The 13,456-nt window shown below is 52.4% G+C and overlaps 1 protein-coding gene across 1 annotated transcript in view; it reads right to left on the reverse strand.

The window, feature by feature from the left end:
- Window positions 1-13,456, reverse strand: part of UBE2D3 (ubiquitin conjugating enzyme E2 D3) — a 269,547-nt gene that overhangs the window by 106,460 nt on the left and 149,631 nt on the right. Inside the window, exon 4 of the mRNA XM_069630692.1 lies at window positions 9,393-9,470. Within this exon, the coding sequence (XP_069486793.1) occupies window positions 9,393-9,470 (78 nt within the window). The remainder of the gene's footprint in view (window positions 1-9,392; window positions 9,471-13,456) is intronic.

Raw genomic sequence — 13,456 nt, forward strand, 5'->3', positions numbered from 1 at the left:
CCTAGGCTGCGAATGAATGGGAGAAACTTGCATAAAAGGAGAGTCATTTTGCACGGAAGGCAGAGTAGACCACTGGCCGAAGGAACTGAAGAAGAAACTGGAAGAGAAGCTTGCTGCATCCTCCTGGACCGTTGGTTTGCCTGGTGAAGCCCTGCTGCAGTGCTGAAGCTCCGAATTTCTAATCTACTAGAGAAGCCTGGAAGGACGACTTCTCCCCTTGGGTTGGCAGGACCAATCAGCCCCAAGACGAACTTGCCTGGAACCTACCGTACCCCCGCCCCTCTCTCTCCCTCTCTGCTGGCTGTACTTCTTTGCTGCTGCAGGAACAGAGTGCCAGGGGTCAGGAACACCAGGACGAGTGGATTACCTTTAAACCGGACCAGAGCTCTAGGAAGATAATCCGGACTCCCTCGAACTAGGACTAACCAAGCCTGAGCTCCCTCAGAGTACTGGACCCCAGAAGCAAGGAAAGTCCAGAAGGTGTCCAAGAACTGCGGTGGTGCTATTTGCGAGTAGCTGAAACGGCAAAGTACCGCTGATCTGGTGTGTGCCCATTGCTGCTGCCGACATTCAAACTGTAGTGCAGGAGTCCCCAGGAATGAGGCCCAGGTACAGGATCTGCAGGACTAGAACAGGAACAGAAGCCAGCTGGAACCTTTTCTTCAGACTCCAGGTACTGTGCAACTAGCGGTACTTACCTCTTGTGTGTAGCTTTCTTGCTCTCACTGGAGACTTGCATTTGCTGCCTTTTGCAGAGTTTCTTGCATCTTTGCTTCTAGACAAGCCTCCCAGCTTGAGAGGCAACAGTGATTTCTTCTTACAACAAAACCCTGTTTAACATTGTGCAAGACTTTTGTGCTATCTTCAAGAGGTGCCTCAGCTCCCCTAGACTTTGCTCAATTGACATTGGCTGTCCTGGCTCCCTGAAGACTCTTCTTACCCTATGACTGTTTAACCGTCCGTCCAAAAAAAAATCATACATACCCTACTTGTATAGATAAACTTAGCAAAACCAATCATGACGCTACTAGTGCAGAATTACTGCTAGTCAGGCCGGGCATGGAGCTTGAGACAAGTGATGTTTTATACTTCAGATTCCTTTTTGAGTTCCTTTTCCAAAATGATTTTGTAAAAAGCTACAATTGGCAAAGTATGAGACTATGACCTGCCAGCAGATATGTCCACCATGTGTCTGCAAATAATTGTTTGGAGTTTCTCCAGAAAACGGGCAAAATGGCCAGCCCTTTGCTCTGTAAAAAAGGGACATGTTACAAAAAGGTGTTTGAGAGTTTCTTTACAGTCTTTCTACAGACAAAACCTGCAGCCAGATGGCCTTCCTTTGGCTGGGTGTCTCCGATTGCAACAATCTCTCCCGTTAAGCATAAATTAAAACTGATTCTCAAAGCTGCACCTAACTTCCGAGTCTGGACATTTGGCAGTGTACGGGTGGAGGGATCCCTTTTCCTGTGCTCAGTTGCCAGATCTTGATTAAAAAAACTGTTGGGGGTGCCATCTCGTCATTTGTTTTTATCTAGTCATCAAGACAGTTTTTTCCACTGATGCTGAAGAGATCTATTTGGGATTCAGTGGATTTTTTCAGCGCAACACAAACTTTTCCCCCAGAAATTGATCCATGGATGACTACTTTGGAGTTCCTCCTGAATAAAGTTAATCATACGTACTGCAGAAGATTACATTTCCAAAGGAGAGGTTTTTTTCCATTAGACTGCCATCAGAAGCAAGTTTAGGCCAAGCCCTTTCCTAATCACTAGATTGGTGTAGAGAATGGAAGGAACAAGTTACTTACCTGTAACTGTTGTTCTCCAGCATGGGTCTGGCATGGATTCACATGCTCATGAATATTCCCCGTCAGGCTGGGAATCCTCGGTAAAGAAAAATCAGTATCAGTTTCGTTTCTGATCTGTCTTTCGCAGTAGTAACCAATCACTGATCTCTGCGTCATACTGACCACAGCCAATGACTGCCATCCCCCTAAGCCCCGCCTCTGGCAGCATCTTCAGATTTGCTAGCACGTGAAGAGGCAGTATGACCAAGTGAAGAGCCGCAGAGGGGTAGGCGGGAGGGTTCGCATGTGAATCCATGCCAGACCCATGCTGGAGAACAACAGTTACAGGTAATTAACTTGTTCCTTCTCCAGCATGGGGTCTGGCATGGATTCACATGCTCATGAATGAAAGAATACATAGCAGTACACACATGCACAACCACGGGAGGTGGCAAAGGCTCAACATTAAGCATTACATCAAAACTCAACATTAAGCAATTCTTACCTCCTCACCAGGCTCACCTTAGGCGAACAGGTTGCGCAGCACTGCTTGGCCGACCCGGGACTCCTCCCTGGAATCCCGATCGACGCAGTAGAATTTCGTGAAGGTGTGCGTCGACCTCCACGTAGCAGCCCTGCAGATGTCCAGCAAGGGCACACCAGATAGGAACGCTGTGGTAACTGCGATCGCTCTGGTGGAATGGGCTCTAGGACGGCCAGGCAGCGGTCGGTTTGCCAACCGATGGCAGTACATGATACAGCCGGAGAGCCATCTGGAAATGGAAGCCTTCGAGAGAGCCTTCCCCTGATTGACAGGTCCAAAGTTCACAAAAAGTTGTGACGTCTTCCGAAAACACTTCGTGCGGTCCACGTAGAACTTCAGCGCTCTAGCCACATCCAGCGAGTGCAAAGTCCTTTCAGCCGGCGACGAAGGCGACGGGAAGAAAACGGGCAACACCAAGGGTTCGTTGAGGTGGAAGTCCGACGGCACCTTGGGCATGAAGGAGGGGTGCGTCCTGAGCACTACCCTCGTGTCGTGAAAAGTCAAGTAGGGGGGCTTGCAGGAAAGGGCCTGGATCTCTCCCACCCGTCGTGCGGAGGTGATGGCCACAAGAAACGCTGTTTTCCACGACAAGAACTTCAACTGAGCCGAGTGCAGAGGCTCGAACGGAGGTCCCATGAGCTTGGTCAGCACCACGTTGAGCTCCCACGCCGGGGCCGGGGCCTTCACCGGCGGGAACGATCTGAAGAGTCCCTTCATGAATTCTTTCACCAGACGATGAGACCACAAAGACGACCGTCCCGTGGTTCTGGTGTATCGGGAGATCGCAGCAAGATGAATCTTGATGGAAGCGTGCGCCAGTCCAGCCTTGGCCAGCGTCAGCAGGTACGGCAGTACTTGGGGAGCCGTAATCCGTAGAGGGTTAATCTTCTGTGCGTGGCACCAGACAGAGAACCTCTTCCATTTGTGTCCGTAGCATTTAAGAGTTGAGGACGCCCTGGCCTTTGCAAGAACCTCTCTGCAGTCGGCCGGTATGTCGTAACCTCCAAACTCGAACGCTGCAGGAGCCAGACCTGCAAGTTCAGCGACTTCGGGTCGTGATGGAGGATGGCGCCTCCTTCCCTGGAGAGAAGATGCGCGTCCACTGGCAGTTTGATTGACGGGGACGCTGACAAGTCCAGAAGGTCCGGGAACGATATCTGCCTCGGCCACGCAGGTGCGACGAGGATCATCCTGCACCGTGACCTCTTGAGCTGGTTGATGAGCCGGATCAGCAGCGGCAATGGAGGGAACGCATGTAGGAACAGGCCCTCCCAGGGGAACGAGAAAGCATCGCCCATGCTCCTCAGCTGGGGAAACCTGCTGGCGAACCTCCGGCACTTGGAGTTAGTCGCCGTCGCGAACAGGTCGATCTGGGGTGTGCCCCACCGTCGGAAGAGGCGGTCCACTAGATCCTGTCGTAGTTCCCACTCGTGGCATGAGCGCAGCTCTCTGCTGAGCGAGTCGGCGATGGTGTTTTTTATTCCTGCCAGATGAAACGGCATCAGAAACATCCCTTGGGCGACGGCCCAATGCCACAGATCCTGTGCCTCCTTGGGCTGGGGATCTGGTACCGCCCTGCTTCCTGATGTAGAACATGGTGGTGGTGTTGTCGGTGAAGATCCTCACCACCTTGCCCTTGAGGGACGGAAGAAAGGACCGGAGGGCCCAAAACACTGCACGGAGTTCCAGGACGTTGATATGGAGGGACCTCTCCGCTGGCAGCCAAAGACCCCTCGCGTGCAGGTTTTCGGTCGGCGCTCCCCACCCCTCCAGGGAGGCATCCGTGGTCACGGTCTTCTGGTGGCCCGGGGTCTGGAAGTCCATGCCCGCCGTCAGATGCGCGCGGGTGCCCCACCACCGGATCGCTCGTCGGAAACTCGTCGAGTGTGATCCTCTCCTCGAAGCGGCCCGTCGTCTGGATCCAGCGCGCGTCCAGGAACTCCTGCAAAGGGCGCATCCGGAGCCTGCACAGGCGGATGAGATAAATGCAAGAAGACATCATTCCGAGGAGGGACTTGATGGACCTCACCCTGGCCGCGTCCGCAACCAGCATCCGCTGCACCTTGCCCAAGATGCCCTCGTCCTTTCCTCCGACAGAGAGGCCAGAAGCGACACTGTGTCGAGCTTCGCTCCCAGAAACAGTGCGTCTTGCGCGGGCACCAGGTGGGACTTGGCGTAGTTTATGGAGAATCCCAGGTCCGTGAGTAGTTGGACGGTCCTTGCCGTGTGCTCCACGGCGAGCTCCTTCGTCTTTGCTCGGATGAGCCAGTCGTCCAGGTAGGGGTAGACGTGGATCCCCTCTAGGCGCAGCCGCGCCGCCACCGGTGCGAGGCACTTGGTGAACACCCTGGGTGCCGACCTCAATCCGAAGGGAAGGGCTCTGAACTGGTAGTGACGCCCTTGGACCACGAATCTGAGAAACTTTCGGTGTCCCTTTAGGATGGGGATATGGAAGTAGGCATCCTCCAAATCCAACGACGACAGGAAATCGCCCTCCTCCAGTTGACCCAGGACGTGTTGGAGGGTGACCATCTGGAACTTCTGTGCCTTGATGAATTTGTTCAGTCGTCGTAGGTCCAGGATGGGACGCCATCCTCCCGTCTTCTTCTTCGAGGAAATATCTTGAGTAAACTCCGGAGCCCCGAAGCCTCTTTGGGACGAGCTCGATGGCGCCCTTCCTGAGCATCGCCCTTACCACCAAGAGAAGTTGAGGGACGTGATGTTCCTTCCTGGCCACAGGGGGGACGCGCGGGCACCTCTTTAGAAACTCGAGCGCGTGACCCTGAGCCAGGGCGTCCAGCACCCAACGGTCGGCGGAGATGGACTCCCACACGCTGACGAAGTTCGCCAGCCGGCCTCCCACCGGGGTGCTTCGGTGGGGGCCCAGGGGCCCGACCCCACGGCCGGTTCAGCCCTGCTTCGACGAGGCTTTGCCGCCTTGTCCTCCTTGGCAACGACGGCGGGGTCCGCCCGACTTGCCTTGTCCCCTGTAGGCTTCATGTGACGATGAACAGGCCGCTTGACGATAGGTGAAAAATCCGCCGCTGGAACCTTTGGAGGCACCCTGTTTGCCTCCGCCGCTCCGAAAGGGCGGCCGTCGTTGCTGGAGAACACCAAGAGCCCGGGCCGTCTCCGCCTTGATGGCTTGTAGGGAATCGTCCACTGTTTTCCCAAACAGGTTGCTCCCGTCGAACGGCATGTCCAAGACCATGGTCTGCACTTCCTGACGGAAGTCAGTAGCCTTGAGCCATCCACGCCGCCTAAGGCACACGCCGTTGCCCAACTGGTGAAATCCAGTGTCAGCGATGTCCGTCGCTATCGTAATGGCGTGGTCCGACGCCACTTCTCCTTCCTGCAAGATCTCTAGGGCCTCCGCCCTCTTGTCGTCTGGTAGTAAGTCCAGCAGGGGGGGCGAGTTTGTACCACAACTCCCTGTCATAGAGGGCTACGATAGCCAAGGCGTTGGCAGCCTTAATCTTCGTCTCTGCCGATGAGATGACTCTGCGTCCCATCGTGTCCAATTTCTTTCCCTCGCCGTCCGGCGGGGAGGTTGACGTAGAGGCCGAGCCCCCCCCCCCCCCCCAACTTTCTTCCTGGCCGCCGCGGAGACGACCAATTCCGGGGTCGGCTGTGCCCGAAGGCACAAGGGGGCCGCGTCCGGGACCCGGTACTTCTCGTACCGATCCCTTCTAGCCGGCGTTGTGGATGGGTTCTTGAGGAGGGAGAGACCCTCATCCCAGATATCGTCCAGTAGAGGTACAGCGAGGACCGTCTTCCTCTTGGTCTCGCGCCGTTGATAAAGGAAACCTTCCTTCTCTTCCGGGCAGAGCTGGAAAAGCTTGGATGCCCTGGCGATCATGGCGTGAAACGATCCAATCTCGTCGGGCGGGGAAGCCCGGGTGGGAGGCGACGACGGGAGATCCTCGTCGTAAACCTCGTCGTCTGTACCCGTCGCGGCCGTGTCTGTCCCCGTATCATCCCCACGTGTCGTGGACGGGGCGGAGGGCCGAGCAGGGCGCGATGGTTGAAAAGGAGGTGGAGGATGAATCCTCCTTCTCTTAAGAGGGCTCCCAGAAGGGCCTGGCTCTGGGTCCCCCGTCGGGAGAGGTTCCTCCGTTGGTGGTAACGGCAGTCTCGTCCTTATCTCCGAGCATAAGGACTGTATAGCCAACAAAATGGCCGCCGAGTTGTCTTGCGGCACTGGTTGAGGGGGTTCCGACGGGCGATCAGGAGCCCCGTCGGCACCCTCGACGTTCTCGTCGTCTCCCACGTCGGGGTCCCTCCCGACAGGATGGTCTTCTTCCACGCCAGCGCCGTGGCCTAAGACTTTGATCAGCTCCTCCTCAGAGGTTGAGGCCGAATCCACGACAACCTCCTGCCCCCCCTTTTTCTTCTCCGTCTGAGGTTTCACGGGGGTCCTGTCGATGGGCATGAAAGAGGACTCCCTCCGCGGTGGCAGGGAGATTCTGGGCCCCGAGGTCGCCACCACTGGTGTAGCCTCCACAGGCTGAGCCAGGGCCGCCGCAACTGTCTCGATAGAGGCATTGGCCGGATGGATCAAGGCTTTCACCACCTTAGGTGCGCTCACCGCCTTCTCCTTGGGGGGAGGGTCACCACCTCGCTCCCCCTCCGATGGGGCCTTCGAGCACGACCGGGGTCTCTCCAGGAGCTTCGCCGTGGTCGATGGCGCCGGGGAGGATGCGCCCTGCCTGGCGCCCGTAGAGCCCGACCGTTCGGCGCTCCCTGTGCCAGCGGACTCGCGGTGCTTGGCCTTCTGTTGGACCCCCGTCGCCGGGGCGCCCTCAACGGTCTTAGAAGACCGCTCGGACTTCTTCTCGCCTGACGGGCTCTTTCCTTCCAGCCAGTTGGCGAGACGCTGATGGCGGTCCTTCATGGTCCGCTCCGACATATTGCCGCAAAACGCACAGTCCTTCTCCACGTGCGTCTTGTCTTCATGCAGGCAGTAAAGGCAAAGGGAGTGTTCGTCCTCCTTAAAGACATTCTGAAGCTGGCATCCAGGACAGACCCTGAAAAACTTTCCGGGCGTCGAGCTTCCCTTCTCCTGGGCCATGCTCGAGAAGGGCCTGAGAAACTTCTGGAGTCCTCCAAAAGCGTGGCTTGACGAAATCTTCACCCTTGAGGGGCGTAGAAGAATCCGACACGGGTCCCCGTTGATCAGATAAAGAAACGGTGGAGCTTGAGGCTCTTTTGACTGAAAGAGAAAATTGTCCTAAGAAAAAGCGCAAAAAAAGCACTAACGTTCGAGAGCAATAGCACGAGGATCCCAACACTTGAACGTGCGGTAAAAATCTGAAGATGGCTGCCAGAGGCGGGGCTTAGGGAGATGGCAGTTATTGGCTGTGGTCAGTATGACGCAGAGATCAGTGATTGGTTACTACTACGAAAGAGATCAGAAACGAAACTGATACTGATTTTTCTTTACCGAGGATTCCCAGCCTGACGACGGGGAATATTCATGAGCATGTGAATCCATGCCAGACCCCCATGCTGGAGAACTCAGACGTTTTTCCAGAATCGGCCTTCAAGTGGCCACAATTTTTCTGGTATGTTCATTAAGGCTTCCGACCCGTACGCAAGTGTTGGTATTACCTTGGACTTTTAGAATTCTGCGTTTGGAATCAATGAGAACTTACAGAACTTCCTTTTAATAATCAGGGCTTGGCTTGTGAGGGTATGAACTTTGAGTCAGGAGTTCACTTCTGTTTTTCTTGAGGAGATAGTTATGCCCAAGTATCTGAAAGACTGGACCTTTAAAGAAATTCACCTGGCACCTGGACAAGAATTAGGTGTTAAGTTTTCTTCCTGATCTTTGAGAATTCAAATATTTTTCTTTGCGATGTTTATCTGCAAGTTATTGACCACTGCATAATTATGAAGACCCTTTAGCGGTCACTGCCAGCCTATTTCTGTGCGGTCCAGCAGGATGAGATTGTCCGCATAAATGAGCGATTGACATATTGACGTAGTGCATTTTAAGGGTAAACCGAGATATATTAATGTCCACAGTGTCCTAGCAATTGAAGTCACCTCAGGGTGTAGGAAGTGTGTGTGTGTGCGCGCGCGCGACACATCATCCCACAAGGGTATCTACCTAACTGAAACAGTATATTTTTAAAGTGTATTTTATTGTTGCCAATTGCTCCTCTTCTAAAGAAGGTTTATTTTAAAATGGACTGTTTAATAAATAATTACATTGAGAAACCTCAAGTAAGCCTATACCAAAGGTTGGGTTACCTATTGCCAAGAGGACAAGGCGGGTCTAGTCTCCCACGGGGGGGGGGGGTGGAGGCTTAGGGGTAGGGGGGGTGGAGTGAAGACTGAAAAGATGGGTCAGAAGGCACCTCCTTTGTTTCTTCTCCCAATTGCGATCCACAGTCTGGACAGAAGTTGGTTTAGACCATAATTAGGGGACCGGGGCATCAACACCAGCGTAAACAATCAGGAGGGTTTCCCTCTGAGGATCTTCATCACGATGGTCCGTGGACATTTGGCCTCAAAGAGGCCGACAACCCTAAGGTTTTAATCACCTTAGCCATCAGGTGTTGGCTTTCCTAGGGTAGATTCAAAACTTGCCTCTAACAAGCCAGCTGAAAGATTTTCAGGAGTCCCTGAAGTGGGGACTTGTTCGAGGAGGAACACTAATGAGGCTTCGAACAACAGCTGGTGAACTATACCCTCTTGCAGTACTGCTTCTTGTCCTTGCAGACCGGTGACCATTCTTCAGTTCAGCATTCTGCATCCAGCAACTTCAAACAAGTCTGTTGGTAAAGAGTCACTGCCTGCTCTCCAAGACCCTTGGGGTGCATCGCAAGGGACTCTGGCAACTTCAAATGTCTACCGCTGCTTCACACCCACCATATGCATAGAATGCAAATCTAAAACAGATTGATGAACCCCTAAAAGAAATATAACTCTGGGGCAACATGTTAGTCTTTGAAGCAAGACAAAGCAGCACAACACAGGTTCAAATCCTGATCCCGTGCTTAAAATTCACTCACTGGTATTAAGCGCATTATAAAAGAAAAAATTATATATACATACCTTGGGAGGTTTGAAGGGGTAGTCTGTTGGAAAGTGAATCGTCAAGAAGAAAACACCACCCTGATATGGGCTATCATTCTGAAAGAGAAAGAAAAACTCCTTGACGGCTCAGATAGGCAATACATCTCAATTTTGCATGTGAAGGTAAACAAATAAGTTACTTACGGGTAAGGCAGCTCTCGCGCACATACCAATTTGCGTACTTTATTTAAATATTTTCTGATTAGCAGCAAACAAACCTAACACAAGGTATTTAACACCATTTACTAATTCCCACATTAAGTGCCATAGCTCCTTTTCACACTTCACAGATCACACCTACTAGATCCTTTTCAGTTAACTTGGATTAACCTGGGCATGTCACAGCTAGATCATCCCCCTTTGTTTTAGTGTTTCATAGCATGGGCCTGGATTTAGGAAGCAGATCAATTTATAGGGTTTGTTTTAAAACATTAGTAGAACTTGGAACGAAATCCTTGTAATTTTTCTCGAAAAGGAGGTGGAGAGGGGGTGAGGGAACACCTACTTGCTGCCTTAACTAGCCCATTTATTTGTTGGATGACCATGGGACCATTCTAAGTGATGGCCAAGGGTTAAGCTGCCCTTTACATTCCTGTGTCTAGGGAACCAGCATGCTTAGGGATGAAATTTACTAGAACATACATACTCTCTCAGCAATCATTGATGCAGAATATTGTCAGATGGCATTTTCTGTGGTCTGTCATGCACACATTTTAACATCATACAATGCTGCGGTTTAGAGTTTTCCCCAGGCCGTGTGTGGCAATCTTTACATATAATCAGTGCATTAAATTGAAGGAAAATAACCAAACATGTGTCAGATACTTCCTGCCCACGTTGCCCTTCAGGATCACTGGGGGTGAATTCAAGTTAGCAGCATTTGCAGACAATGCAGCCCCCCCACTAATTGTATTTACGCAATTGGCTAAATTAATTGAACAACCTTGTCGTTCAGCAGCCTCTAGATATGAACTGAATTTGTGAAAACTGGAAATTAGCCGACAGCACTCCGCCGCACTCCTCCGCCGCCCCCTACCTCCCTCCCATCTACCCTATGGAATAACTAAAGAAAATTCAAGGCTACTATCAGTCAGGGAAAATTATCCAAGGGACGACTGGACAAGAAGGAACAAAATGGACTACGCATCTACCCATGCACTGCAAAACTCTACACCCAGCATCACCGAAATTGCTCATGGATGCATATTCACCTATGTGACCCCTCTGTGCCACCTTCTTTCATCTCCCTTCCCCCTGGTTTTTCGTCCCTACCCCTCCTGTTTGCTCACAACTTGCTTTTCATCATGCATCTTAATTGGGGCTCTGGCTGGATTATTTAGTTAGGTTATTCACACTAGACCTGTGCGTTAGGAACGATTTTTTTTTTGCTGCTTCCATGGACATCAATAGGACGCTCACGTTCTGCTGTTTGCAGTAAAAAAAAAAAAAAAAAAAAGGCTTCACTTGCCTTCAAAAGTCAGAACACGTTACACTTGCCTTACTAAACTCCTATGTTTTGGGGGGCACTGATCAGTCCATCACTGCAGGAGAACTGTTCTTCAAAGTCATATTCTAGGTGAATTTTTCCCTGCACACATCGCCTTACTGCGAGTGTGGTAGAAGCACTATCTGGGTTGTCTGCCCGCAAATCATGGTAGTGGGTGGACTGTCTGCAGTGAAACTGCTCAGGCCCCCGTTTTGACTGCGGGGTTCCGAGCAATTTTTGTCCCCCGTAGCCATTGTTAAGGATGAGGTGGGACACCCCCGCGACCGAAGATACCGAACATGGGGGACGGGGACACCCCCTGCTCTTCATGTTCGGTATTTTCGCACCCAAATTGATCGAAAAAAATTAGCGACCAAAATTAGGTCAAATCTACCATTCGTTCAAATGTATGCGATCAATTTGGGCAATACCAGCCTTTGTGCAAGATGCCTGTGATACAGTCTTGCATTTGTAGTAGGTCTGTCACATCACCCCGAGACTACTGACAAAGCAGCCACTAGAGTGACCTCATGCACAACTGGGCCTGGGGCACACCAAGTTACATTAATCCAGGAGGCCCAGAAGATTAACCAAGGGCAAAGGATGTTACCATATTCTGGTATTGTAAGAGGCGACCTAGCAGAATAATGGTTTCTATCCTGTCTGAGGAGTTGGGAGGGACCTGCCCAAGGAGGCGTCAGGAGGAGCTCGGATGAAGTGGGGTAACAAGGATGTGGGTCATCTGACACTATTCTAAGCTGAGGGAGTAGCCGAATACGTAGAAGAAGGTACGTGTGGTGAAAGTGGGCCAGATCTGTGGTGTGGGCTTGAAGGTGCTAAATGCCAAGGTGGAGGGAAGACATGAATCTTGTGCCTCCGGCAAGCTGCCACCACTAATAAAAGCTTGTTTGAGGGCATGTTATAAGACAGACCAAAGGGCAGGCCTTTGAACATGCCATGGAAATTTCCAACGTCGAAACTTGGGTATTTCCAGTGCTTGGATGTACTGGCAAGGAACAAGTTAGTTAACTGTTGTTCCCCAGCATGGGTCTGGCATGGATTCACATGCTCTTGAATATTCCCCATCAGGCTGGGAATCCTCGTTAAAGAAAATAAATAAATAAATAAATAAATCAGTTTGTTTCGTTTCTGAGCTGTCTTTCTACCAATAACAAATCACTGGTCTCTGGGTCATACTGCCCCCAGCCAATGTCTGCCCTCTACCTAAGCCCTTCCTCTGGCAGCCATCTTCAGATTTGGTAGCACGTCAAGTGGCAGTAGGACCAAGAGAAGAGCTGCAGAGGGGTTGGAGGGAGGGTTTGCACATGAATCCATGCCAGACACATGCTGGAGAACAGTTACTGATTGAACGGGCTCTCGGGCGACTGGGCAATGATCGGTTTGCCAACCGGTGACAGTGCATGATGCAGCCGGAGAGCCATCTTTGTGCGGTCCACGTAGAACTTCAGCGCTCTAGCTACATCCAGCGAGTGCAGAGTCCTCTCAGCCAGCGACGGGAAGAAAACTGGTGACACCAAGGGCTTGATAAGATGGAAGTTCGACGGCACCTTGGTCATGAAGGAGGGGTGCGTCCTCAGCACTACCCTTGTCTGGTGGAATGTCAGGTGCAGCGGCTTACAGGAGAGGGCCTGGATATCTCTCCCACTTGTCGTGCGGAGGTGATGGCCACAAGAAACGCTGTCTTCCACAATAGGAATTTCAGCTGCGCCAAATTCAAAGGCTCGAATGGCAGGACCATGAGCCTGGTCAGCACCACATTGAGCTCCCACGCCAGGGCTGGAGCCTTCACCGGCAGGAACGAGCGGACCAGTCCTTTCATGAACTCCTTCACCAGGCGGTGGGACCACAGCGACGACCGCCCCGGAGTTCTGGTGTAGCGGGAGACAGACGCCAGATTAATTTTGATGGAGGCATGCGCCAGCCCCGCCTTGGCCAGCGACAGCAAGTACAGTAGCACTTGAGGGGCCGTAATCCATAGGGGGTTGATCTTCTGTGCACGGCATCAGACAGAGAACCTCTTCCATTTATGTCCATAGAGTCGAGGAAGCCCTGGCCTTGGCAAGTACCTCCTTGCAGTCCGCCGTGATGTTGTAGCCTCCCAACTCTAGTGCTGCAGGAGCCAGGCCTGCAGGTTCAGAGATCCTGGGACATGATGCAGGATCGCGCCTCCTTCCCTGGCGAGATCCGCGTCCGTCGGTAGCTTGACTGGGGGGGGGGGGGACAGGGAGGGACAGGGAGACGGGGTGGGGGGCGGGGAGACGCTGACATGTCCAAAAGGTCCAGGAACCATATCTGCCTCAGCCACGCTGGTACGACGAGGATCATCTTGCACCGGGAACGTCTGATTTGACTGATCAGTTGGTGGAGTAACGGCAACGGTGGGAATGCATAGAGGAACAGGCCGTCCCAGGGGAAGGAGAATGCATCCCCATGCTCCCCGGCTGGGGAAACCTTCTGGCGAACCTCCGGCACTTGGTGTTCGTCACCGTTGCTAACAGATTGATCGGGGGATTGCCCCATCGTCGGAACATGAGAT

The sequence above is a fragment of the Ambystoma mexicanum genome, chromosome 6q (genome assembly GCF_040938575.1).
Source record: "Ambystoma mexicanum isolate Mex_15411 chromosome 6q, UKY_AmexF1_1, whole genome shotgun sequence".
NCBI classification, from domain to species: domain Eukaryota; kingdom Metazoa; phylum Chordata; class Amphibia; order Caudata; family Ambystomatidae; genus Ambystoma; species Ambystoma mexicanum.